General features: G+C 42.5%; 1 protein-coding gene across 7 annotated transcripts in view; it reads right to left on the reverse strand.

Annotated features, from left to right (window-relative positions):
- Positions 1-27,689, reverse strand: part of RAP1GAP2 (RAP1 GTPase activating protein 2) — an 882,491-nt gene that overhangs the window by 77,671 nt on the left and 777,131 nt on the right. For all 7 annotated transcript variants that reach the window (XM_056558445.1, XM_056558442.1, XM_056558446.1 and 4 more), the window contains 2 exons: positions 21,179-21,279; positions 12,416-12,545 (listed from right to left, as the gene is read on the reverse strand). In XM_056558445.1, coding sequence (XP_056414420.1) covers positions 12,416-12,545; positions 21,179-21,279 — 231 coding nt within the window. The remainder of the gene's footprint in view (positions 1-12,415; positions 12,546-21,178; positions 21,280-27,689) is intronic.

The following is a 27,689-nucleotide window of genomic DNA, read 5'->3' on the forward strand; positions in this document are numbered from 1 at the left end:
CTGGGTCACCACTCTATTATAACATTGACATATCACTGACTATAAGACTCTATACGATCACATACATATACTGTAAGTATCAATGACTATAAGACTGCATCAAAATCTGCTCTGTATAAATTTAGGCTAAAGTCATCACAGCAGGCATTCTCTCCAAATTCTGTAGGAAAGTATCACCATTCAAGAACATTTACATTTATCATAAAAGTATCGTTTTTAAGCTTTTTAAAATTGTGATGGGAAACTTTATTTAAATATAAAAATAAATTTTTGTTCTTGCTCAATTCTATAAGTAAGGACTTGCTTTATATGTTTTAGTTACCTTTTTATTTCGGGTGGGGATTTTGAGGATTCAGAACTGAAGAAAATTTTTTAACAGAGTGTTTGGCTAAAATTACTATATTTTTACCTTTAACAATGTTTGTCCTGGGAATAGTAATATTTAGGGATGAGCGAATCGCTACGAATCCAAATATCACCGCGATTCGATTGCACGAATCGTTTCATTAAACTCCATTTAGTGTGGTCCAGGCTCCAGGGCATCTAAAATAGCGGATCCACATGTGACGACATGGGGCAAGAAACTCTGGGAAGGCGGTAATTCAGTTAGGCAGGGTGAATAACCCTGAATCACATGCAGCATGCAGCCTATCAGCAGCCAGCCACCCCTGTGATGTCACAACCCTATATAATCGGCAGCCATCTTGCGGCCAGGCATTCAAGCGTTTTATTTCAGAGAGCGCGTTTCATTGCAGGGAGAGATAGAGCATTGTGTGCGTTGCATAGAAAAACACCTTGACAGCAGTGATTCAGCACAAACCCAAATCACTGCAGAAAAGCACTGACAGAGAGAGAGAAAGAGAGAGAAAGTACACTTTTGGGTGTAATACACAGGGACTCTACTGCTGCAGTGGAGTGTACAGCAACTTTAAAGCTTATAGGGGCCAGTTAGGTTGAGCACTAAAAGCCATTGTCACCTGCTATTAGTGCCTAATAATACTGTACTGGGCTCTACTACACAGCGATTCTGTACTGCTGCAGTGGGGTGTACAACAACTGTATAGCTAACAGGGGCCAGTTAGTGTGAACACAAAAAGCCATTGTCACCTGATTACAGTGCCTAATACAGGTTGAGTAGCAGAGCTTATTGTCCTCTCATAAGTGTAACCTGTACATACATAGGTGGTGTGCATTTTTTTCCCCCCTGTAAAACTAGTTTGGGCCAAGTTACCGTGAGAGACCAGCCAAAGCTACACACTTGTTTTTGTAGTCTAATACAGTTTCAAGCGGAGCATATTGTCCACTTCTCATATGTATAACCTGTGTATACATAGGTGGTGTAAGTATTTTTTTCCCCTGTAAAACTCATTTGGGTCTAGTTACTGTGAAAGGTCAGCAAAAGCTACCCACTTGTTTGTATAGTCTAAGACAGTTTTAAGTCCTTCTCTCATAAGTGTAACATACATGCACTCAGCTGGTGTACAAGTAGGTCAGACAGGCAGCAGTAGTCGCAGCTAGAGGTCTGAGCTCCCGGTGCTAGCAGTCGTGTCTCGACCAGCAACCCAGCAGCCGTGATTGATCCGTTCACTCAGTCATCCACTTCATCCCAAGTGACGTCCGACACGTCCGTCAACAGTCGGTGGGTTCCTCAGACTCAACCCTCCGTTGGAATGGCCCTCATGCTCCAGAAGCGCAAAATAGCTATTACCATCATGGCTCCAGTTCAGTGCTGGTCTGATGCAATCTAATACCTACCTGGCGTCCCTGCTGCTGTAACAACCTCCTGAATAAAGTCTGGACAACAGAAAATCGTGAGTGCCCCCTGTCTTCATTCTCGTCTTATGGTGTATTTTGCTTTGTGCTTGTGGGGGATGCACCGTGCATAAATCTTAGGACTGTATCCACACTATATGTACCGGTCATTGCCGTGACCAGGTTCCTGATATACAAAAGTATCGCTAGTGCCGACTACTCTCTCTCTCGATTGCAAATAATAAAAATAAACATATGTGATATCACTGCGTGCCTAAATGTCAGATCTATAAAAATATATTGTTAATTAAACCATACGGTCAATGTAGTATGCGCAAAAAAATTCAAAATTTAAAAATAGCGTATTTTTGGTCACTTTATATACCATAAAAAAAATTTAATAAAAAGCAATCAAAAACTCCTATAAAACCAAAAATGGTACCGATAAAAAATTATGACTGAGCCCTCATACAGCCCCGTATGCTAAAAAATAAAAAGTTATAGTGGTCAGAAGAGGACAATTTTAACCCCTTAAGGACTGGGCGATTTCACGTTTTTGCATTTTCGTTTTTTCCTCCTTGTCTTTAAAAAATCATAACCCTTTCAATTTTACACCTAAAAATCTGTATTATGGTTTATTTTTTGCGCCACCAATTCTACATTAGTAATTTTACTGTAAAATCCACGGCGAAATGGAAAAAAATTAATTGTGCGACAAACTTGAAGAAAAAATGCCATTTTGTAAATTTTGGGGTCTTTCGTTTCTACGCACTACATTTTTCGGTAAAAGTGACACCTTATCTTTATTCTGTAGGTCCATACGGTTAAAATGATACCCTACTTGTATAGGTTTGATTGTGCATTACTTCAGAAAAAAATCATAAATACATGCAGGAAAATTTATACGTTTAAAATTGTCATTTTATGAGCCCTATAACTTTTTTATTTTCCTGCGTTCAGGGGGCTATGAGGGCTAATTTTTTGCGCCGTGATCTGAAGTTTTTAGCGGTACCATTTTTGTTCTGATTAGACTTTTTGATCACTTTTTATTTCTTTTTTTTTTTTTTTTGCGCGTACGCCATTGAACGTGCGGTGTAAAAAGCAGTATATTTTTATAATTCGGACATTTCCACACGCGGTGATACCACATATGTGTATTTTTTATTTTATTTACACTGTTTTATTTTGTTACTAGGAAATGCCGGGTGATTCAAACTTTTAATTCAGAAGGTAATACCTGAAAGGGTTAACTTTTTTTTGCCATAGAGACCTATCAGCTTGCAATGGCTGATTTCATTCACAGACTGCTGCCTTGCTGTTGCATGGCAACAATCAGTGAAATCGGTGATTGATTGCTCCAGCTTGTAACTCAGGCTGGGAGTAATCAATCGGAGCCCGGATGCCACCAGAGAAGTTAAGAGACCTTTTTCACTCCAGGTAGCTGATCGGGGCCTCACGATTTTATCGTGCGCAGTGGAGGGCTCAGAAGGGAAGGAGCAACAATGGGACTTTGGAGAGTGAGTTTTTCTGAAATGGTATTTGAGGGGCATGTCACATTTAGGAAGCCCCTATGGTGCCAGAACAGCAGAAAACCCCCCACATGGCATACCATTTTGGAAACTACACCTCTCAAGGCACGTAACAAGGGGTCCAGTGAGCCTTAATACCCCACAGGTGTTTGACGACTTTTCGTTAAAGTCAGATGTGTAAATGAAAAAAAAAAATTTCACTAAAGTGCAGTTTTTTTCCCCAAATTACAATTTTTATAAAGGGTAATGGGAGAAAATGCCCCCCAAAATTTGTAACTCCATCTCTTCTGAATATGGAAATACCCCATGTTAGGATGTAAAATGCTCTACAGGCGAACTTCAATGCTCAGAAGAGAAGGAGTCACATTTGGCTTCTGGAAAGCAAATTTTGCTGAACTGGTTTTTGGGGGGCATATTGCACTTAGGAAGCCCCTATGGTGCCAGAACAGCAAAAAACAACCACATGGCATACTATTTTGCATACTACACCCCTTAAGGAATGTAACAAGGGGTACAGTGAGCCTTAACACCTCACAGATATTTCATGACTTTTTGTTAAAGTTGGATGTGTAAATGTAAAAAAAAAAAATTTCACTAAAATGCATTTTTTCCCCCCTAATTTTACATTTTTGCAAGGGGTAATGGGAGAAAATTACCCCCAAAATTTGTAACCCCATTTCTTCTGAGTATGGAAATACCCCATGTGTGGACATCAAGTGCTCTGCTGGTGCACTACAATGCTCAGAAGAGAAGAAGCGCCATTGAGCTTATGGGAGAGAGAATTTGTTTGGAATGGAAGTCGGGGGCCATGTGCGTTTACAAAGCCCCCCGTGGTGGCAGAACAGTGAACCCCCCCCCCCCACATTTTTGAAACTTCATACCTCACAGAATTTAATAAGGGGTGGAGTGAGCATTTACACCCAACTGGCGTTTGACAGATCTTTGGAACAGTGGGCTGTGCAAATGAAAAATTTAATTTTTCATTTTCAAGGACCACTGTCCCAAAAATCTGTCAGACACCTGTGGGGCGTAAATGCTCACTGCACCCCTTAATACATTACATGAGGGGTGTAGTTTCCCAATTGGGGTCACATGTGGGGGGGGGTCAATTGTTCTGGCACTATGGGTGCTTTGTAAACACACATGGCCTTCAATTCTGGACAAATTTTCTCTTCAAAAGCTCAATGGCGCTCCTTCTCTTCTGAGCATTGTAGTTCGCCAACAGAGCACTTTACATCCACATATGGTGTATTTTCTTACTCAGAAGAAATGGGGTTACAAATTTTGGGGGGCTTTATTCCTATTTTCCCTTGTGAAAAGGAAAAATTTAGGGTAACAACAGAATTTTAGTGAAATTATTTTTTTTCTCATTTTCCCATCCAGCTTTAACGAAAATTTGTGAAAAACCTGTGGGGTGTTAAGGCTCACTATACCCTTTGTCACGTTCCGTGAGGGGTGTAGTTTCCAAAATGGGATGTGGGTATTCATTTTTTTTGCGTTTATGTCAGAACCACTGTAAAATCAGCCACCACTGAGCAAACCACCAATTTAGGCCTCAAATGTACATAGTGTGCTCTCACTCCTGAGCCTTGTTGTGCGCCCGCAAAGCATTTTATGCCCACATATGGGGTATTTCCGTACTCAGGAGAACTTTCGTTACAATTTTTTTTATTTTTTCCTTTTATCTCTTGTGAAAATAAAAAGTATGGGGCAGCACCAGCATGTTAGTGTAAAACGTTTTATTTTTTTTACACTAACAGGCTGGCTTAGACCCCAACTTTTCCTTTTCATAAGGGGTAAAAGGAGAAAAAGCACCCCAAAATGTGTAGTGCAATTTCTCCCGAGTACGGAAATACCCCATATGTGGCCCTAAACTGTTTCCTTGATATACGACAGGGCTCTGAAGTGAGAGAGCGCCATGCGCATTTGAGGACTAAATTCGGGATTGCATAGGGGTGGACATAGGGGTGTTCTACGCCAGTGATTCCCAAACAGGGTGCCTCCAGCTGTTTTAAAACTCCCAGCATGCCTGGAATGTCAGCGGCTGTCCGGAAATGCTGGGAGTTGTTGGTTTGCAACAGCTGGATGCTCCGTTTTGGAAACACTGCCATACAATAAGTTTTTCATTTTTATTGGGGGGGGGGGGGGACAGTGTAAGGGGGTGTATATGTAGTGTTTTACCCTTTATTTTGTGTTAGTGTAGTGTTTTTAGGGTACATTCGCACTGGCGGGTTACGGTGAGTTTCCCGCTAGGAGTTTGCGCTGCGGCAAAAATTTATTGCAGCTCAAACTTGAAGCAAGAAACTCACTGTAAATCTGCCCGTGTGAATGTACCCTGTACATTCATATGGGGGAACAAACCTCCAGCTGTTTCAAAACTACAATTCCCAGCATGTACTGACAGACCGTGCATGCCGGGAGTTGTACTTTTGCAACAGCTGGAGACACACTGGGTGTAACCTTCAGTTAGGTTCTGTTACCTAACTCCGTATTTTCCAACCAGTGTGTCTCCAGCTGTTGCAAAACTTCAACTCCCAGCATGTACTGATCGCCGAAGGGCATGCTGGGAGATGTAGATGTTGCAAAACTACAACTCCCAGCATGCCCATACAGCTGTTTGGGCATGCTGGGAGTTGTAGTTTTGCCAGATCTGGAGGGCTACAGTTTAGAGACCACTGTATAGTGGTCTCAATTTGTAGCCCTCCAGCTGTTGCAAAACTACAAATCCCAGCATGCCCAAACAGCTGTATGGGCATGCTGGGAGTTGTAGTTTTGCAACATCTGGAGGGCTACAGTTTAGAGACCAATGTATAGTGGTCTCAGACTGTAGCCCTCCAGATGTTGCTAAGCAACTCACCAGCTTCCGTACGATCCAGCGAGCCAGCCGCACGACATCGCCGCCCGCCGATCACCATCGCCCGCTGCCTCCGGATGGGTAAGTGGATCTTCTGCCATCGGTCCTCTTCGGTTTCCCCGTCCTGCCCCGTCTATTGTGGGTGGGCAGAAGGGGAAACCGAAAGTTAACCCCCCCCCCACGCCCCCGATCTGCTATTGATCGTCGCTTCTGGTGACCAATAGCATGGATGGGAGGGGTGGCACCCCTGCCACCTTGCTCCTATCCCTTCAGGGGGATCATAGATGTCTTAGACAACCGTGATCCCCCTTATATTCCAGGTCACTGGGTCACCATAGACCCGCATGACCCGGAATCGGCGCAAATCGCTAGTGTGAATTCACTAGCGATTTGCGCCGATCGCCGACATGGGGGGGTCTGATGATCCCCCTGGGCATTTGCGCGGAGTGCCTGCTGATAGATATCAGCAGTCACCCCAATCCGGTCCCCACCCAGCACTCGGCGGGGACCCAAATTCCCACGGGCGTACAGGTATGCCCTTGGTTCTTAAGTAATAGGGAGCAAAGGCATACCTGTACGTCCTTGGTCCTTAAGTGGTTAATAGCGATTCACCGCAAATAAACTCGGACCGAACCAAATTTTTGGGAAAAAATTGTCCGAATCCAATTTTCCAAAAAATTTGCTCATCTCTAGTAATATTATAACCTTTGGAACCAATGTATTAAAGTGGTACTCCACTGGAAAAAAAATTTAAAAAATCAACTGGTGCCAGAAAGTTAAACAGGTTTGTAAATTACTTCTATTTTAAAATCTTAATCCTTCCAGTACTTATCAGCTGCTGTATGTTCCAGAGGAAGTTCTTTTCTTTTCGAATTTCCTTTCTGTCTGACCCCAGTTCTCTCTGCTGACACCTCTGTCCATTTTAGGAACTGTCCAGAGTAGGAGCAAATCCACATAGCAAACCTATCTTGCTATGCACAGTTCCTGACATGGACAGAAATGTCAGCAGAGAGCACTGTGGTCAGAAAGAAAATAACTTCCTCTGGAGTATACAGCAGATGATAAGTACTGGAAGGATTAATGTTTTCAAGTAGTAATTGAAGTAATTTACAAATATGTTTCACTTTCTGGCAACATTTGATTTAAAAAAAAAATGTTTTCCAGTGGAGTACCCCTTCAAAGGTACAATATAAAGTGTACAGTTTGTAAAGTACTAATGTAGTGAAGGTATTATATACAGTGTACAGTGTGTATAGTAATAATGTGAAGAAGGTATTATATAAAGTGTACAGTGTGTATAGTAATAATGTAGTGAAGGTATTATATAAAGTGTACAGTGTGTATAGTAATAATGTACTGTTGCATCACTCATTGCCCACATAACCCACTTCTACTTGTCCTGGAGACTGTCATTAGGTCTACACTAGTTTTAACCAGAAATCAACCCGCCTCCAATTAGTGACCTGATCTATTCTTTGCGCAGGTTTCCGTGTATGTAACTTTGGTTTAAATATAGAAGCACTTATCTCATTTTCCATATTTCATATGGCGTTTTATTATAGACTGGTGATAAAGGAATAATATAAACTAAACTACCACTGGCAAATAAGACAGACATTGAGTAAACCTACCAAGATCTATTGTCTATACACAGTGAAAGGTATTTTTTTTTTCTTCTTATAACAGAAGAAGCACAGCTTCAAGAAAAATTAAGTGATTATACTGGAATTTACTGGATTTCATAGTGATTGCTAATAAAATGTGGTCTAAACTGATATCTAAGTCTAAATTATAGACAAACTCAGACTAAATTAATAACAAACAGTCACACTGTTCATGAGAACATCGAGTAAATGTACACAGTGCAGGGAGAAAAGGTAAATTGAATGTCTGTGTTACTGAGGTTTATTGTCTATTTGGCATAAAGTGTTTTACTTATGGAGATGAAATTCGCAGAGTGGGTTTGATAGGTGCCATTAAATTAAGGTACACAAAGCCTGTTTACTGACAGATCAGTTCTCCTGAAAAGAGATTAGATAGTGTGAACCATGCCTTAATGCATACAACTTTTAGTGGATATGTGTTATAGAGATGCAGGATGCTGGAAAAGTCTACAAAAGCATTGCTAAATACTTAGGCTGCTTTCACACTATGAGAAGTAACCGTTATATAACGCCCTTTATAAAATAGCGGGCGATCCCGGGGTTAAACGGCCATTAAAAAATCCCTAACGGACGTTAGAAAATCCCATTATAGTCTATGGGATTTTTCTAATAGCCGTTTTAACCAGTTATCGCCCATTATAAATAATGGCCGTTATTTTGTGACGGGCAATTGAACGGAAGAAATAGTGCATGCACTATAACTCCCTTTACTATCTTCTGTCACAAAATAAAGTCTGTTATTATTAATGGGCGATAACGGGTTAAAACGGCTATTAGAAAAATCCCATAGACTATAATGGGATTTTCTAACGTCCGTTAGGGATTTTCTAATGGCCGTTTAACCCCGCGATCACCCGCTATTTTGTAACGGGCGTTATATAACGGTTACTTCTCATAGTGTGAAAGCAGCCTTAGGTGTACATTAATCCATTGTTAGACAAATATCTATGAATGGGGAGAAATAAAGACTGTTGCTGCTGTCTCTAGTAGAGAGAATGCTGTAGAGATAACTCCAAATGCACAATGGGCAAACTTGAAAGTGGTATGGATTGTGTTGATGCATCCTGAACCTGTTTGTGTCCTCCTGGGGTTCCACGTTAAGCCTGAAAGGTAAATCTAAGCTTCTCTCATATCTTACCACCCATAAAGCATGGGTAAAAATACTACTATTCTTACTATGTACAATGCACAGTTATATAGCCTGAATGTAATACCTTCTTCCCCTCACTTTAGTCATCATCACTATTTACAGTTCACTTCTTAGGCCAGAGCTGCCTTTGTGTTGCAACTCCTTCCATGCTGCAATCCTCTCTGTTGCCATAAGTTTACTTTTAGTTCATACAGAAAACCCAGGTCATTAATCACCCCTTCCCCACATGCCATTTATAGTGCTCCGCCCCGTCCGCAAATCCTTAAGGACTTAGGGTGTACCTGTACACAGGTAGGACCCAGGGTTAATGCCAGGATGGCCGATCGGGCCAATGCCCGGCATTAGCCCTTTAGACACTGCATTAAAAGTTGTTCACGTCATCTAAAACGAAACCAAAAGTATCCAGGCAGCTCAGTGGAGCTGATCGGGATTATCGCAACATAATTGCGATGTCCCGATCAGCTTACTGGATGACAGGAGGGTCCTCACCTGCCTCTTGGTCATCCGATCGTCAATCTGCTGCTCTAAGCCTGCTCAGCAGGCTGGAGCAGCAGAGTGCCGAGAACACTGATCAATGCTTTAACCCTTTCCCTATTAAAAATTTTAATCACCTCCCTTTTCCCATTTTTTAAAATAAAATTATGTAATAAAGAATAAAAATAATCATATGGGGTATCGCCACGTGCATAAATGTCCGAACTATTTTTTTCATCCCATTAAAAAGGTCTTTTTGTTTCGGCACAGATTATGTTATAAAATAAGTGATCTCATTACAAAATACAATTGGTGATGCAAAAAACAAGCCCTTATATGGGTCTGTAGGTGCAAAATTGAACACGTTATGATTTTTAGAAGGGGAGGAGGAAAAACAAAAGTGCAAAAACTAAAATTGTTTTGAGTCCTTAAGGTGAAAATGGACCATAAGGGGTTAATAGGGTAATCTAATGTTACCTTTATTTGCATGATTTGAGTAAAAAAAACAAAAACAAAAAACACAGCTTTCAGTATTTTTGTCTTTGGTTGTGCCCCGCTATTGGAACGGATTCTGAGAACAGAAGTCTCTGAAGGGAGCTCCAACACACTTGTGCACTTAGCCTTAGCAGTGCACTTTCTCCAGGACTAAATATGTTAGGGCATATTAGAGAGTAGGTGGGCTTGAGTGCTTATTTAACCCTATCAAGATACGGTGGCAAGAGAAGTATACAAACAAGGCATTCCAAGAAATATGGATGAACCAAAACACATTTGCAGGGAGAAATGATCCAAATGTTTCCTCAAAGTTGATCATATTGTATTATTTGCAGCTCCAGGAAATTTTTAATGAAGGTGAGTGCTGCTAAAGGGGATCTACAGTTTATAAAATTTCCTCCTGCACAGTGGATGTTTACTCAATATTCTTAATAAAGGACCTGAGCAGTACAACTATTTGTTAGTAGTTTATTTAGATTGCTAATTTGCCTATAATTGTAACTAACATAACAATCAGACCACATTTTATTAGCAATCAGGGAGGAGTACAGTTCCAGTGTGTGTACTTATTCACTTACTTGTTCCTGCTTTTCTATGTTCCACAATATAAACATTTTTATGCAATTAAAATCCCTCCCCCCTCATGGCAACAATAATGGATGTAGCCTTTTTGGTTTGCCTTTAGGGGATAAGATGTCTGATCATGGGGGTCACGCTGATGGGGACCCCCAAGGTCTCACTGCTGCACCCGCCGTTCATTTAGAATGTTGAGGGCATCGCGGGAGGCTTGTGACATCATGGCGGCGCCCCACTCGTGACGTCACAGCTATGCCCCCTCAATGCAAGTCTATGGGAGGGGGTGTGACCATAGAATTTCATTGTGGGGGCATGGCCGTGACGTCATGAGCGGGACGTGACTGTGACGTCATGAGACTCCGCCTGCATCACCAGTCATCCGGCACAGAGCGAAGTTCGTTCCATACACAGATGTCTGGGGTGCCGCAGCCAAGATCGTGGGGACCCCCAGAGGCGGAACCCCCGTGATCAGACATCTTATCCCCTATTCTTTGAATAGGGGATAAGATGTCTAGGGGCGGAGTGCCCCTTTAATCCGATCAAGCATTTGTTCAATGTTCTGGAAAAACATGTCTGATCTACGGAGATCCCACCTTACAGTTTACAGGACCTGAGGACTTGCTACTAAACCTTGAGAGGTCTTGTGGAGTCCATGACAGGTCAGAGATGTTTTGGTGACATTAGGGGGAACCTATACAATATTAGGCAAGTGGTTTCAGTGTTATGGCTGATCAGTGTTTGCTTTAATGCAAGAAAAGTACACAAGGACATACCGTATTTTTCGCCGTATAAGACGCACTTTTTCTTCCCCAAATCTGGGGGGAAAAATTCGGTGCGTCTTATACGGCGAATACACCCCTTTCGCGGCGGTCCCTGCGGCCACCAACGGCCGGGACCCGCGGCTAATACAGGACATCACCAATCGCGGTGATGCCCTGTATTAACCCTTCAGACGCGGCGATCAAAGCTGACCGCCGCGTCTGAAGGGAAAGTGATACTAACCCGGCTGTTCAGTCGGGCTGTTCGGGACCGCCGCGATTTCACCGCGGCGGTCCCGAACAGCCCGACTGAATAGCCGGGTTAGTGCTTACAGGACACCGGGAGGGACCTTACCTGCCTCCTCGGTGTCTTCTCCGTTCAGGGATCCCCTGTATGGCCGGCGCTCTCCTTCCTCGTCATCACGTCGTCGTGTACGTGCGTCGGCGTGCGTAACGACGTGATGACGGCGACGGAGAGCGAGGATACCCGGCCGGCAGCAGAGACGTTCCGGAGAGATGGGGACACAGTGACAGCGATGGAGCGACATCCAGGGCAGCGGTGACGGGTCCGGAGCGGCGGGGACATGTGAGTATTACCTCCTATGCAGTGGTCTTCAATCTGCGGACCTCCAGATGTTGCAAAACTACAACTCCCAGCATGCCCGGACAGCCAACGGCTGTCCGGGCATGCTGGGAGTTGTAGTTTTGCAACATCTGGAGGTCCGCAGGTTGAAGACCACTATTGGGTTCAAAATCTTTATTTTTTTAGATTTTGCCCCTAAAAATTGGGTGCGTCTTATACGCCGGTGCGTCCTATAGGACGAAAAATACGGTAATATAAAAGTGATTAATGTCCATATACCTACGCTAAATTTACACAATAATAAGAAACGCAATTCCATATCCCCTACAGGCAAATAGAGGCAAATTTCCCTCATGAATATATTACAGATTCAAAAGGAGCTCAGAAGTTGCCTCAGTTATCTCTCTGTGATAGTCTGGAACATTTGGCTTTACTAAATAGTATAATATCCACGAGTCAGCCGTGATATTAGGAGCTAGATGGCAGCAATATATGACAGCACATTCCTTGAGATAGTACAGAAATATGAAAGCAGAGAATTTTATCAGTGTCTGACAGCTGACAGTTCATACATTCTGACCTGCTGAGTATCTCCTTCAGTAAATGGTAACTTAGTTGACACGTGAAACATGATCTCCTTGTCCCTGAATACAGTGTAAATGGATTCAGTGCCCGTCTGGCCATGCGCTACATCCAGCCCTCCGCGAAAACTGTACAGGAGGAGAAAAAAATTTAAGAATCACATATTAATAACTAACAAATCCGATTCATAAAAAAATATTATGTATTGTGAGACAGTGGAATGGAGGTCAGGGATCAGTATATTTCCTAAGGTACCTGTCATGTGTAGCTACCAGATTCCAGGAAGTTCATATCTCATCTAGAATCAAAGGCGAATGACCAGGGAGTCAGGAGTTTGTCTGGCGCAGAGAGGAACCATCAGACAGCCAAGTAAAATCAATGGATTTATTAGATGCAACGCGTTTTGCTGCGCATGCGCAGCTTCATCAGGCATCATATCATATCTCATCTAGGGAAAGCTTGGTGAGATATGGAAAGGCCAGAAATACAGTATTTAGTCAGCCACCAATTCCCCCACTTACAAAGATGAGACAGGCCTGTAATTTTCATCATAGGTATACCTCAACTATAAGAGACAGAATGAGAAAAAATCCCTAAAATCACATTGTCTGATTTTTAAAGAATTTATTTGCAAATTGTGGTGGAAAATAAATATTTGGTCACCTACAAACAAGCAGGATTTCTGGCTCTCACAGACCTGTAACTTCTTCTGAGGGGTACTACTGTGGAAAACTTTTTTTTTTTTAAATCAACTGTTACCAGAAAGTAAATTACTTCTATTAAACAATCTTAATCATTCCAGTACTTATTAGCTGCTGAATACTACAGAGGAAATGTTTTTCTTTTTGGAACACAGAGCTCTCTGCTGACATCATGTGCACAGTGCTCTCTACTGACATTTCAGTCCATTTTAAGAACTGTCCAGCGTAGGAGAAAATCCCCATAGCAAACATATGCTGCTCTGGAGAGTTCCTAAAATGGACAGAGGTGTCAGCAGAGAGCACTGTGCTCGTGATGTCAGCAGAGAGCACTGTGTTCCAAAAAGAAAACAATTTTCTCTGTAGTATACAGCCCCTAAAAAGTACTGGAAAGATTAAGATTTTTTAATCGAAGAAATTTACAAATCTGTTTAACTTTCTGGCACCAATTAAGGACCAGACCAATTATATTTTTGCATTTTAATTTTTTACCTTCTCACCTTCTAAAAATCATAATTCTTTTATATTTCCATCCACAGACCCATATGAGGGCTTGTTTTTGGCATCACCAATTGAACTTTGTAATTACATCACTTATTTTACCATAAAATGTATGGCGCAACCAAACAAATATTATTTATGTGGGAAAATGTAAAAGAAAACCGCAATTTTGGAATTTTTCACGCTGTACACTTTCCGGTAAAAATAACATGTTTTCTTTATTCTGTGGGTCAATACGATTAAAATGATACCCATGTTATATGCTTTTCTATAATTGTACCGCTTAAAAAAAAATCTCAAACCATTTTAACAAAATTAGTATGTTTGAAATTGCCCTATTTTGACCACCTATAACTTTCTAATTTTTCCGTATATGGGGCAGTATGAGGGCTCATTTTTTGCGCCATGATCTTTAGTTTTTATCAGTACCACTTTTGCTTAGGTTTTACTTTTTATAAATTTTTTATTAATTTTTTGGGGAATTTTTTTACGTTTACGCCGTTCGTCGTACGGGATGATTAACAATATATTTAAATAGTTCAGACTTTTACGCATGTGGCAATACCAAATATGTGTATTAGTTATTTTTATGTGCTTTTTTGGGGGTAAAATGGGAAAAACGGACGTTTTACTTTTTTATTGGGGGAGGGGATTTTTCACATTTTTTTACTTTTTTATTTTACATTTTTTTACTTTTATTTTTACACTTTAATAGTCTTCATAGGGGACTATTTATAGCAATCATTTGATTGCTAATACTGTTCAGTGCTATGCATAGAGCATAGCACTGATCAGTGTTATCGGTGATCTTCTGCTCTGGTCTGCTCTGATCTCAGACCAGAGCAGAAAACCCCGGGAGACAGCCGGAGTCAGGTGAGGGGACCTCTGGCTGCCATGCTGGATGATCGGATCCCCGCGGCAGCGCTGAGGGCGATCCAATCATCCATTCATAGTACCGCATTGCAGCAGATGCCGTGATCCGTATTGATCACAGCATCAGAGGAGTTAATGGTGGACATCCGCCATTACCGGCGGGTCCCTGGCTGCTGATAGAAAATGTACATCATGGTGTGTTAAGTACCATGGCACCATGACGTACATTTACGTCCATTGTCGTTAAGGGGTTAAGAGTCTCCTCTGTCCTCCACTTGTTACCTGTATTAATGGCACCTGTTTGAACTTGTTATCAGTATAAAAGACACCTGTCCACAACCTCAAACAGTCACACTCCAAACTCCACTATGGCCAAGAACAAAGAGCTGTCGAAGGACACCAGAAACAAACATTTATACCTGAAAACACATGTAGAAAACAGAGTCCGGCACTCTGGGATTGGAGTATAGGAGAACTGCCGCAGTGGTGATAATGATGACAACTGCCCGGCTATCCACAGGTGCTTGAACTTAAACTAAAGAACATGTAACTGCGGGCATAGAAGAACAGACTGTACAGCACTCACCAGGAAATTTCGCCAGGATGGCACTTTCTTTATTGCATGTAAGACGGGGTTACAGCAGCATGCTCGGAGGAAGAAGAACGCGAGCTCGGAGAGCTCGTGGGTAACCGATATCGCGGGTGTCCACTTGGTCACGCCCACTTGAGAGTCGAGTCGGCGTTACCAAGCGGACACCCGCGAAACCGGTTACCCATGAGCTCTCCGAGTTCACATTCTTCTTCCTCCGAGCATGCTGCTGTAACCCTGTCTTACATGCAATAAAGAAAGTGCCATCCTGGCGAAACATTTATACCTGCACCAGGTTGGGAAGACTGAATCTGCAATAGGCAAGCAGCTTGGTGTGAAGAAATCAACTGTGGGAGCAATTATTAGAAAATGGAAGACATACAAGACCACTCAGAATCTCTCTCGATCTGGGGCTCCACGCAAGATCTCACCCCGTGATGGCAAAATGATCACAAGAACCGAGAGCAAAAATCCCAGAACCACATGGAGGGACCTAGTGAATGACCTGCAGTGACAGGCCCAAAGTAACAAAGGCTACCATTAGTAACACACTATGCCGCCAGGAACTCAAATCATGCAGTGCCAGACGTGTCCCTCTGTTTAAGCCAGTGCATGTCTGGTCCTGTCTGAAGTTTGCTAGAGAGCATTTGAATGGTCCAGAAGAGTATTGGGAGAATGTCATATGGTCAGATGAAACCAAAATAGAACTTTTTGGTAAAAACTCAACTTGTCATGTTTGGAATAAAAAGAATGCTGAGTTGCATCCAAAGAAGACCATACCTACTGTGAAGCATGGGGGTGGAAACATCATGCTTTGGGGCTGTTTTTATGTTTAGGGACCAGGATGACTGATTCATGTAAAGGAAAGAATGAATGGGGCCATGTATCGTGAGATTTTTTAACCTCCCTTCTTCAGCAAGGGCATTGAAGATGATCCTGAACACACCGCCTGGGAAACGAAGGAGTGGCTTCGTAAGAAGCATTTCAAGCTCCTGGAGTGGCCTAGCCAGTCTCCAGATCTCAACCCCATAGAAAACCTATGGAGGGAGTTGAAAGTCCATGTTGCCCAGTGACAGCCCCAAAACACCATTGCTGTAGAGGAGATCTGCATGGAGGAATGGGCCAAAATACCAGCAACAGTGCATGAAAACCTTGTGAAGACTTACAGAAAACGTTTGACCTCTGTCATTGCCAACAAAGGGAATATAACAAAGTATTGAGATGAACTTTTGTTATTGACCAAATACTTATTTTCCACCATAATTTGCAAATAAATTCTTTAAAAATCAGATTTTATGGATTTTTTTTTCTCATTATGTCTCTCACAGTTGAGGTATACCTATGATAAAAATTATAGGCCTCTCACATCTTTTTAAGTGGGATAACTTGCACAATTGGTGGCTGACTAAATACTTTTTTGCCCTACTGTTGTTAAAATATCTGGCAACACTTAGTTTGCTAAGAACATTGGTAAGTCCTGTTTTCTGTTGCTAGTTGCTCTATGTGTATCAAATAGGTGTCCATGACATGATGAACTTGTAGCAGACCCCCCCCAGGTAAGTCTTTTTTTTATACCACCTAATGGCAAAAACTCTAGCATAAAGTATTGCTTACTTTACATAAGTATTTTGTGCAAAAAAAAATTGTAACACATATTTTATAAATTTGCTGTATTTTCCTACCTACCAGCTTCATTTTTTACACACTTTTCGAAACTGTTGATTAAAGTGTAAACAATTTTTGACACATTTCACACCAGAATACACTAGTAGATCTTTCTCATGTAAATTTATATCAGTTGTTTGTATCGCATGCTTTCATATAAGAGCAATGTAAAACTCCACACCTATCCACAGGTTGCGTGTGGTATAGTAGCTCAGCCCTATTTAATTTAAAGGGGTACTCCACTGGAAAACATTTTTTTTTATTCTACTGGTGACAGAAAATTAAACAGATTTGTAAATTACTTCTATTTAAAAATATCAACCCTTCCAGTACAGTATCAGCTGCTGTATGCTTCACAGGAAGTTCTTTTGTTTTTGAATTTCCTTTCTGTCTGACCACAGTGTTCTCTGCTGACACCTCTGTCCATTTTTGCAAATTCCCATAGCAAACCTCTCCTGCTCTGGACAGTTCCTGACATGGACAGAGGTGTCAGCAGAGAGCACTGTGATCAGACAGAAAGTAAATTTACAAAAAAATTATATTTACAAATATCTCGACCTCCTATCCCGTCCTCCTATCTCGACCTCCTATCTCGACCTCCTATCCCGTACTCTGATTTCGACCTCCAATTCTGACCTCCAATCCCAACCTCCTGTCCCGCCCTCCTATCCCGCCCTCCTATCTCGACCTCCTATCTCGACCTGTAATATGTGTACCAGATATTGAAATATCTCCAGCCGTACGGAAGTTATGTGGGAACATACATTTCCCATTTATTTGCATGGGACTTTAAACAAAAACCCTGACCCTCACGAATGGGGGTAGTTAAGGGTTAAATCAACTATCCTATATTTTAAGTGGACATATAAGTAACATGTGACATCGAAATTTCTCCAGCCGTTTGGAAGTTATGCAGTAACATATATTTCCCATAGACTTGTATGGGACTTTAAACAAAAAGCCCTGGCAAATGGGGGTGAGAAAGTGTTAAATTACTTATCCTATGTTTGTTGTTGACATATAAGTAAGATGTGTGCCAAATTTCATGCTAATATCTTTAGCCGTTTGGACGTGATGCTGGAACATACACACATACACACATACATACACACATACACACACACGTTGAGTTTTATATATATATATATATATATATATATATATATATATATATATATATACACTAGCTGAGTACCCAATGTTTCCCGGTTTTTCCTACCTTATCCTTGTGGGGGAAAAGCAACAAAGGAGGAAGCTTTTCTCCTCATATCCCGTACCAAAATCCTGACCCCCATATCCCATTCCCAACCTCAAATCCCCTCCTCATATCCCAACCTCATATCCTGACCTCTATCCCATCCTCATATCCTGACCTCATATCCTGTCCTCATATCCCGTCCTCATATCCCGTCCTCATATCTTGTCCTCATATCTTGTCCTCATATCCCGTCCTCATATCCCGTCCTCATATCCCGTCCTCATATCCCAACCCCATATCCCGACCCCATATCCCGACCCCATATACCAACCTCATATCCCGATCTCATATCCCGTCCTCATATCCCAACCTCATATCCCGTCCTCATATCCCATCCTCATATCCCGTCCTCATATCCCGTCCTCATATCCCGTCCTCATATCCCGTCCTCATATCCCGTCCTCATATCCCGTCCTCATATCCCAACCCCATATCCCGACCCCATATCCCGACCCCATATCTCGACCTCATATCCCAATCTCATATCCCGTCCTCATATCCCGACCTCATATCCCGTCCTCATATCCCGTCCCCATAGGTAATCCTCATTTCTAATCCTCATATCCCGTCCTCAGGTGGGGCTGCGTTGTAGTAAAGATATTGTAAGTTGAAAATAAAAGGGGTGTGGTTTAAAGGGTGAGCGTGTCTTTGTGTGATGGGGTGTGGCTTACCAGCCAGACTGACGCATTCACCAGGAGATGCAGAGCGAAGCTTGTGGAGTAAGGCACCAGAAGTCCTATATACTTGCATGGGACTTGAAACAAAAACCCCATCCTTCACATATGGGGGAAGGTTAGGGGTTAATTTAACTATTATATATTTTTATTTGACACATAAGTAACATGTGACCAAGTATTAGCAACATATCTCCAGCTGTTTGGAAATTATGCAGTAACACTAATTTTCCATAGACTTGTATGGGACTTTAAATAAAAACCCCGACCCTGGCAAATGGGGGTGGGTAAGGGTTAAATTACCTATCCTATGTTTTGTTGTTCACATATTAGTAACATGTGTGCCAAGTTTCATGTTAATATCTTTAGTGGTTTGGACGTGATGCGAGAACATACACACACACACACACGCATACATACATACACACACACATTGAGTTTTATATATATAGATATTAGCTGAGTACCTGGCGTTGCCTGTTTTTTTCTTCCTAATCCTTGTTGGGGAGGAAAATAAACAAAGGAGGAAGCTTTTGACTTCATATTCCATCCTCATATATTGTTGTCATATCCCAACCCCATATCCCATCCTGACCTCCTATCCTGACCTCCTATCCCGTCCTCCTATCCCGTCCTGATATCTTGTCCTCCTATCCCGACCTCCTATCCCGACCTCCTATCTCGACCTACTATCCCGACCTCCTATCCCGACCTCCTATCCCGTCCTCCTATCCCGTCCTCCTATCCTGACCTCCTATTCCGTCCTCCTATCCCGTCCTCCTATCCCGTCCTCCTATCCTGTCCTCCTATCCCGCCCTCCTATCTAAACCTCCTATCCCGTCCTCCTATCTAGACCTCCTATCCCGACTATCCCGTCCTCCTATCCCATCCTCCTATCTCCACCTCCTATCTCCACCTTATATCCCGTCCTCATATCCCGTCCTCCTAACTCGACCTCCTATCCCGATCATCGCGTCCTCCTATCTTGACCTCCTATCCCGACCTCCTATCCCGTCCTCATATCCCAAACTGTAAGATGCGTACCAGGTATTGAAATATTTCCAGCCGTACGGAAGTTATGTGAGAACATACATTTCCCATTGATTTGCATGGGACTTTAAACAAAAACCCTGACCCTCACAAATGGGGGTAGTTAAGGGTTAAATTAACTATCCTATATTTTAAGTTGACATATAAGTAACATGTGACCCAGTATTATCAAAATATCTCCAGCCGTTTGGAAGTTATGCAGTAACATATATTTCCCATAGACTTGCATGGGACTTTAAACAAAAACCCCCGCCCCTGGCAAATGGGGGTGAGTAAGGGTTAAATGACCTATCCTATGCTTGTTGTTGACATATAAGTAACACGTGTGCCAAGTTTCATGTTAATATCTTTAGCCGTTTGGACGTGATGCTGGAACATACACACACACACACACACACACACACACATACACACATACATATATACATACAAACACACACACACAAGTTGAGTTTTATATATATATATATATATATATATATATATATAGATAGATAGAGATTTATCCACTGTTTAAGTAAGTGCTTGGAAATTACCAGCTTTAAAGTACAGTATCCTACACCTAAAAGGAAGGTGTTTACATAGCTTTTGTTGGGAAGTTTTGATGATGTAATTTTCCATATATACACATCAACCAACTTTTGCAAAGAGTTCAGAGGGAGGAGAGAAAGGGGGTCCCTGTATACTGGGGTATCCATTAACCTTGTGGTCCCCAATGTAGTCAGGAGCAACATGTGGCTTATATATCCCTACTGTGTTGCCCACCGAAAGCATTCTTGATAATTTTTCGGCCTCCATCTGGAAATGGAAGCCTAAGGACAGGATTAAAGGTCAAAGGTATGGCACATAAACCCGGTTAACCCAGCCTAAGTAAGTATCATAAAGTCAAACCTAAAATAGCATATTATGTAAAAAATATGTACTAGACATACAGCTAAAATAGCTTGAACACAATGTAGGTAGGACTCTGTATTTAAGATGATTTGTTTCTTCCTAGAAATATCAGCAGTGTGATGCCAATAAAAGTCCTTATAGACTGTGTCACTCTGCCCATAATTTGGGTGACCTGAAACTAGTGACAGGATCCCTTTTAAAATCAAGGAACAACATCCTATCAGATGGATCTACATATGCAAAGACTGAATGCACCGGATGCTCAAGATTGATGTCAGACTTTCTAATTACTGTAGAGATTGCAGTTTTTTACATCTATTTTTCTAGAAAAGACAAAAGAACCAAAATGAATGGGCAATCAAATCTGACTACAGAACGACCATTACTCCTTAGGAAAAAGGGAATGAGCAGATCTTTTCAATGTCAAGATGCAAAATATTGATTTTGAGCCCATTACATGTCACTTTACACCACTGCTTATGTTTTCTGTTTCATTGCAATCAAAACAATTGTGTTTTTTTATAGATTTCATCTGTGACTCTTAATCTTTGTAACTTACCCTCTAAAGTCTTGAAGTAAGACGGTATCTCCGAGCAAGCTTAAAAATTCTCGAAAAGCTGGACTCTCTTCATTATTCCCGAAGAGCTCTTCTTCTAATGTCTGCAAAGAACACAAATTGGATTGTGTGAGACCTTTGGAAAAGTTTGGATTAATTGTTCAACATTAGTGCTACGTTCAAAGAGATACACACCCGCCATCTCCTTGTAGCTGACGGATATTTGCATGCAATACAGATTAAAAGGGTGTCCCCTTTCATGAAGCAGGTGATACATGAGAAACCAGAGGAGAACCAACCATTGGTCTCCCCATAATCACTAGAACCATCATGATCACTACCTTGGTTCCTTTATCTTCTATATTGGAAAATCCAACAGGGTGAGGAGCCAAGAATGTGTATTGCTGCTCCCAATATTTTTAAGAAAAGTGCAGAAATAGCTTTGTTGTATAGAGTAGCAGCATGTATGTCTAGCCACTGCTCAATGTAACTCGTCCCTACCATGATGAAGTCCCCCTTTCTATTCATATGTGGTATCCCAGTAGTAAAACCCAATTAATATCAATAGGCACTGTCATTTCATACAATTTCCCCTATTTGATTTGTAAATCAATTAATTTACCAAAATGAACTTGTTACACAAGAAACACAGCTCTAAAGTCATGGCCACTAGGTGTCTACTTCCCTGCAATCTGCTGTTCACTGCCTATTGTTAGGGTAAATCTGTCTCTAGTAAAAGATATACCAGGAGTGAGCACAGTTAGTGGGGGCTGGGCTTAGCATGTGCTATGTGCTGGAGAGATGACTGAAAGACTGTGTTACTGCATCTGTGAGTGTCCAGAGTATTTGCACTGTTCATGCAAGGTAAATCAATGCTTCTCTCTCATCTCAGCAGAAACAGTGCTACATATAACCCTTTTTTTTGCCTTGATGGTGCTGTTTATTTCCAGTTTACTTATAGCAACTAGCAAAACCATTGTATCAGTAACCCTTTTCCTCCACAAGCCATCTATAGTATTGTACTGTGTAACTCATCCCCTAGTACAGTACAAGCCTGTTCAGTGCACTTTCATAATTTTACGTCATGACAAAGCAGAGAGAGAAGTGTGTTATTAGCTGTGCTGTAATTAGCTAAACAAGTAAAGGAGGAAGTAACTGTGTGTGTCAAAGCTCAGCTCTGGCCCCACCACCCAGAAATTAAGAGAATGAGAAATATCTGGCAATATGGAAGGGACTCTCAGGGGCTCAGTAGCAACAGAGACAGCACTGAATTTCCATTTTCCCCTTTAATATAGGTTAATCAAAGAAAATGTGCATGTTTTTTAATCTTTTTAAAATGATAGGTGCACTTTAACGTTATCATCAAGACAATGGCTAAATAATAAATGTTAACTATAGATATATCCTTAAGAAGCATAGAACTGCCATGACTAACAAGATGGAAGCGTGTAGCTATTGGATCATTTGTATTCTAACCTTCTGCTGCTCCCGCCTTCAGTATCACATAACTCCAAATCCATAGCAATTTGTAGCTACATAGCGCTGGCACCGCATAGAGGCAGAATATGGAAAGTTAATTAAGACGCCTGCCAGAATTTTCGGGGACAAATTAGTGGATTCGTTCCTCTCTGTCTTTCCTATTCTGAACTCTTCCCTAATTACAACATTTTCATTACACACATGGCTTTATAGTTAAATATTTCAGTAAAGGGAATCATCTTTTATGTTAGAACTTGGCGAACAGCATCTTTCTTCAGATCCATTTAAAACAATGGAGGCTACAAAAAGCTAGCAAGCTAATCTTGAAACTGTATTGTATTTTTACTACAATGTTGGTAAAAGTTGCTCAAGTCTTTACTGATAGACTGTGCCAAATATCAGAGAACAAGTAAGGAAAGGGGGAGGGTGGCTTGGTCAGTACAGGTTAGGCTCCGTAGACGCTGTCATTAAAAGGTTCTCATAACTTGATGGGAAGAGAGCTTCTGTCACCTAGTGCAATATGCTGCACTACTCTTCCTGTTGAACCAAAGCAAACCACAATGGAACCTGACAGACCCCATTAGAAGTCAATGGGGTCCATCAGTACAGTGTTTGTCCATCCCCGGGCACAGCAATGCCTTTTTGGATTCCATTGTGATGGTAGCCATGATAGCCATCTGTACATTCACATCAATAAAGTAGCCTACATTTGTGTTATACATTGGCATACCGGCAGAGCAGTATGCCAATGTATACTGAGGTCTAACTAAATAGGATCTATTAATTTCAATCGAACAAACTTAACTTGGTACTGACCAATTCAGTTCAGCTGGAAATGGACCAAATATAGGTGCTACTAGATGCTACTAATTGTAGGTGCTTCCAGTACTTATCAGCTGCCAAAAAAGTTGTGTAGTTTTTTTCTTATCTGACCACAGTGCTCTCTGCTGACACCTCTGTCCATGTCAGGAACTGTCCAGAGGAGCAGAGGTTTGCTATTAGTGTTGCTTGCGAATATTCACAATGCTAATTTTATTTGCGAATATCGCATATTCGCGAATTTGCGAATATTCACGAATATAGCACTATATATTCGTAATTACGAATATTCTACTGTGTGAGACGTGGCGTGTGAATTTTCGCATGTGCGAAAATTTGCATATGCAAATTTTCGCTTATGATAATTTTTGCATATGCCAATTTTCGCGGATGCAAATTTTCTCTTACGTGAATGTTCGCATATGCGAAAATAAAACGTGAATATTACGAATATGCGAATTTAGCAAATATATGACAAATATCGCAAATTCGAATATGGCCTATGCCGCTCAACACTATTTGCTATGGGGATTTGCTCCTACTCTGGACAGTTCCTGACATGGACAGAGGTGTCAGCAGAGAGCACTGTCGTCAGACTGGAAAGAACCACACAACTTCCTATCTAGTATACAGCAGCTGATAAGTACTGGAAGGATGAAGATTTTTATATAGAAGTAATTTACAAATCTGTTTAATTTCCTGCCACCAGTTGATTTGAAAAAATAAAATAAAAATATGAATTCCACCTTTTTAAAGAGTACCTGTCAGTAACAACATTTTTAACCCCCCTCCCTATTCATCCCCCCACCCTGATAAAGCTCCTCCTGCCTTAATTCTTTAAAACATTTTTACCTTATCTTTCCCCCTGTCTTCAGCTCACATGGTGTGTGAGCTTCGGTGGTCAGAGGGGGCATTCAACAACATCTGAAGCTCTGCCAGGTGAACTTCCGCCCTCACTCTTCTATGCTGTGCTCGCACTACAGAGAAGAGTCAATTGCTGCAGGCTGTTCTCACTCCTCTCCTCTCTCTATGGGGGATCAGAGCAGACCTGCAGTGATTGGCTGCACACAGAATTCACTGTACCCTGCATGACTGACAGGGCAGAGAGTGAACGCAGTGTATAGCTGATGTCCTGCCCGCACTTCCTGAGTTTGGACTTTTGCCTGGCTGGAATGAGTACAAACTCAGTTGGCGTGCAAACACAGACTGCAGCCAGCATAGAAAGGGAGACCCCTAGTGGCCATGTTTTAAGTCCTTAAAAAACATATAAATAGTGAACATTTTTAAAAGAAGTATATAAGAAATATATTTATTTTCAATAAAGGAAAACAATATAAAAAGTTGATTTTAATGACATTGTCCATTTAATGCTATGACTATCACTGGAGGTAAATTCACAGCTTCACAGCTTCACTTATGAGTCACTTTACTGCAACCTCAATATTTCCTATTGTAATTCCACAATTTTACCTTGATCCATGAGTGACACAAAGCAGCTCTAGCCTTGAGGCTCATCTCACCCGACAATCCGCAACTAGGTCATTTTAGGAGCTTTCATATGCAAGGTACATTAAAATAATCCAGCACTTGCCTTGGCTTTTGATGTGTTAAACTAGATTTGTATAAATGATGAGTGCAAAAATTGTCTGTCACGATGCCGGCTGGCAGGTAGTGGATCCTCTGTGCCAGAGAGGGATTGGCGTGGACCGTGCTAGTGGATCGGTTCTAAGTCACTACTGGTTTTCACCAGAGCCCGCCGCAAAGCGGGATGGTCTTGCTGCGGCGGTAGTGACCAGGTCGTATCCACTAGCAACGGCTCAACCTCTCTGACTGCTGAAGATAGGCGCGGTACAAGGGAGTAGACAGAAGCAAGGTCGGACGTAGCAGAAGGTCGGGGCAGGCAGCAAGGATCGTAGTCGGGGGCAACGGCAGGAGGTCTGGAACACAGGCTAGGAACACACAAGGGAACGCTTTCACTGGCACAATGGCAACAAGATCCGGCGAGGGAGTGAAGGGGAAGTGAGGTATAAATAGGGAGTGCACAGGTGAAGACACTAATTGGAACCACTGCGCCAATCAGCGGCGCAGTGGCCCTTTAAATCGCAGAGACCCGGCGCGCGCGCGCCCTAGGGAGCGGGGCCGCGCGCGCCGGGACAGGACAGACGGAGAGCGAGTCAGGTACGGGAGCCGGGATGCGCATCGCGAGCGGGCGCTACCCGCATCGCGAATCGCATCCTGGCTGGAGACGGTATCGCAGCGCACCGGGTCAGTGGAGCTGCCCGGAGCGCTGCGGTAGCGAGAGAGAAGCGAGCGCTCCGGGGAGGAGCGGGGACCCGGAACGCTCGGCGTAACAGTACCCCCCCCTTGGGTCTCCCCCTCTTCTTAGAGCCTGAGAACCTGAGGAGCAGACTTTTGTCTAGGATGTTGTCCTCAGGTTCCCAGGATCTCTCTTCAGGTCCACAGCCCTCCCAATCCACCAAAAAGAACCTTTTTCCTCTGACCGTCTTGGAGGCCAGTATCTCTTTCACTGAGAAGACGTCAGAAGAACCGGAGACAGGAGTGGGAGAAACTAATTTGGGAGAGAAACGGTTGATGATGAGTGGTTTAAGAAGAGAGACATGAAAGGCATTAGGAATACGGAGAGAAGGAGGAAGAAGAAGTTTGTAAGAGACGGGATTAATTTGGCACAAGACTTTGAAAGGACCAAGATAGCGTGGACCCAGGCAAACTTTTTCATGCGAGATGAAGCCTGTAAAAGAGAATCTTGGGTCTCTTTCCATATGGTGGAAAGATCATGAGTCACTTCATCTACAGCGGGCAAACCAGAGGGCAAGGGAGTAGGGAGGGGGGGAAGAGGGTGACGGCCGTACACCACGAAAAATGGGGATTTGGAGGAAGATTCAGAGACTCTAAAGTTATACGAGAATTCGGCCCATGGTAGAAGATCTGCCCAATCATCCTGGCGGGAGGAAACAAAATGTCGTAAATAATCACCCAAGACCTGGTTAATTCTTTCTACTTGTCCATTGGATTGAGGATGATATGCAGAAGAAAAGTTTAATTTAATCTTGAGTTGTTTACAGAGAGCCCTCCAGAATTTTGACACGAATTGGACGCCTCTATCCGAGACTATCTGTGTGGGCAACCCGTGAAGACGAAAAATGTGTACAAAAAATTGTTTAGCCAACTGAGGCGCTGAAGGAAGACCAGGAAGAGGGATGAAATGTGCCATCTTGGAGAATCGATCAACGACCACCCAAACAACAGTGTTGCCACGGGATGGGGGTAGGTCTGTAATAAAATCCATACCAATCAGAGACCAAGGCTGTTCAGGGACAGGCAGAGGATGAAGAAAACCAGCAGGCTTCTGGCGAGGAGTCTTATCCCGGGCACAGATAGTGCAGGCTCGCACAAAGTCCACAACATCTGTCTCCAGAGTCGGCCACCAATAGAAGCGAGAGATGAGTTGCACAGATTTCTTGATGCCTGCATGACCTGCGAGATGGGAGGAGTGACCCCATTTGAGGATTCCGAGGCGTTGGCGTGGAGAGACGAAGGTCTTTCCTGGAGGAGTTTGCCTGATGGAGGCTGGAGAAGTGGAAATCAGGCAGTCAGGAGGAATGATGTGTTGCGGAGAGAGTTCAACTTCCGAGGCATCCGAGGAACGAGAGAGAGCATCGGCCCTAATGTTCTTATCGGCCGGCCGAAAGTGAATTTCAAAGTTAAATCGGGCAAAGAACAGAGACCACCTGGCCTGGCGAGGATTCAGCCGTTGGGCAGACTGGAGATAGGAGAGGTTCTTGTGATCGGTGTAAATAATAACTGGAAATCTTGATCCCTCCAGCAGATGCCTCCATTCCTCAAGTGCTAATTTAATGGCTAGAAGCTCTCGATCCCCGATGGAGTAGTTCCTCTCCGCCGGAGAGAAGGTCCTAGAAAAAAAACCACAAGTAACAGCATGCCCGGAAGAATTTTTTTGTAGAAGGACCGCTCCAGCTCCTACAGAAGAGGCATCAACCTCCAATAGGAAGGGTTTAGATGGGTCAGGTCTGGAGAGCACGGGAGCCGAAGAAAAGGCAGACTTGAGCCGTTTAAAGGCGTCTTCCGCTTGAGGAGGCCAAGACTTGGGATTGGCATTTTTTTTGGTTAAAGCCACGATAGGGGCCACAACGGTAGAAAAATTTGGAATAAATTGCCTGTAATAATTGGCGAACCC

The sequence above is a fragment of the Hyla sarda genome, chromosome 2 (genome assembly GCF_029499605.1).
Source record: "Hyla sarda isolate aHylSar1 chromosome 2, aHylSar1.hap1, whole genome shotgun sequence".
NCBI classification, from domain to species: domain Eukaryota; kingdom Metazoa; phylum Chordata; class Amphibia; order Anura; family Hylidae; genus Hyla; species Hyla sarda.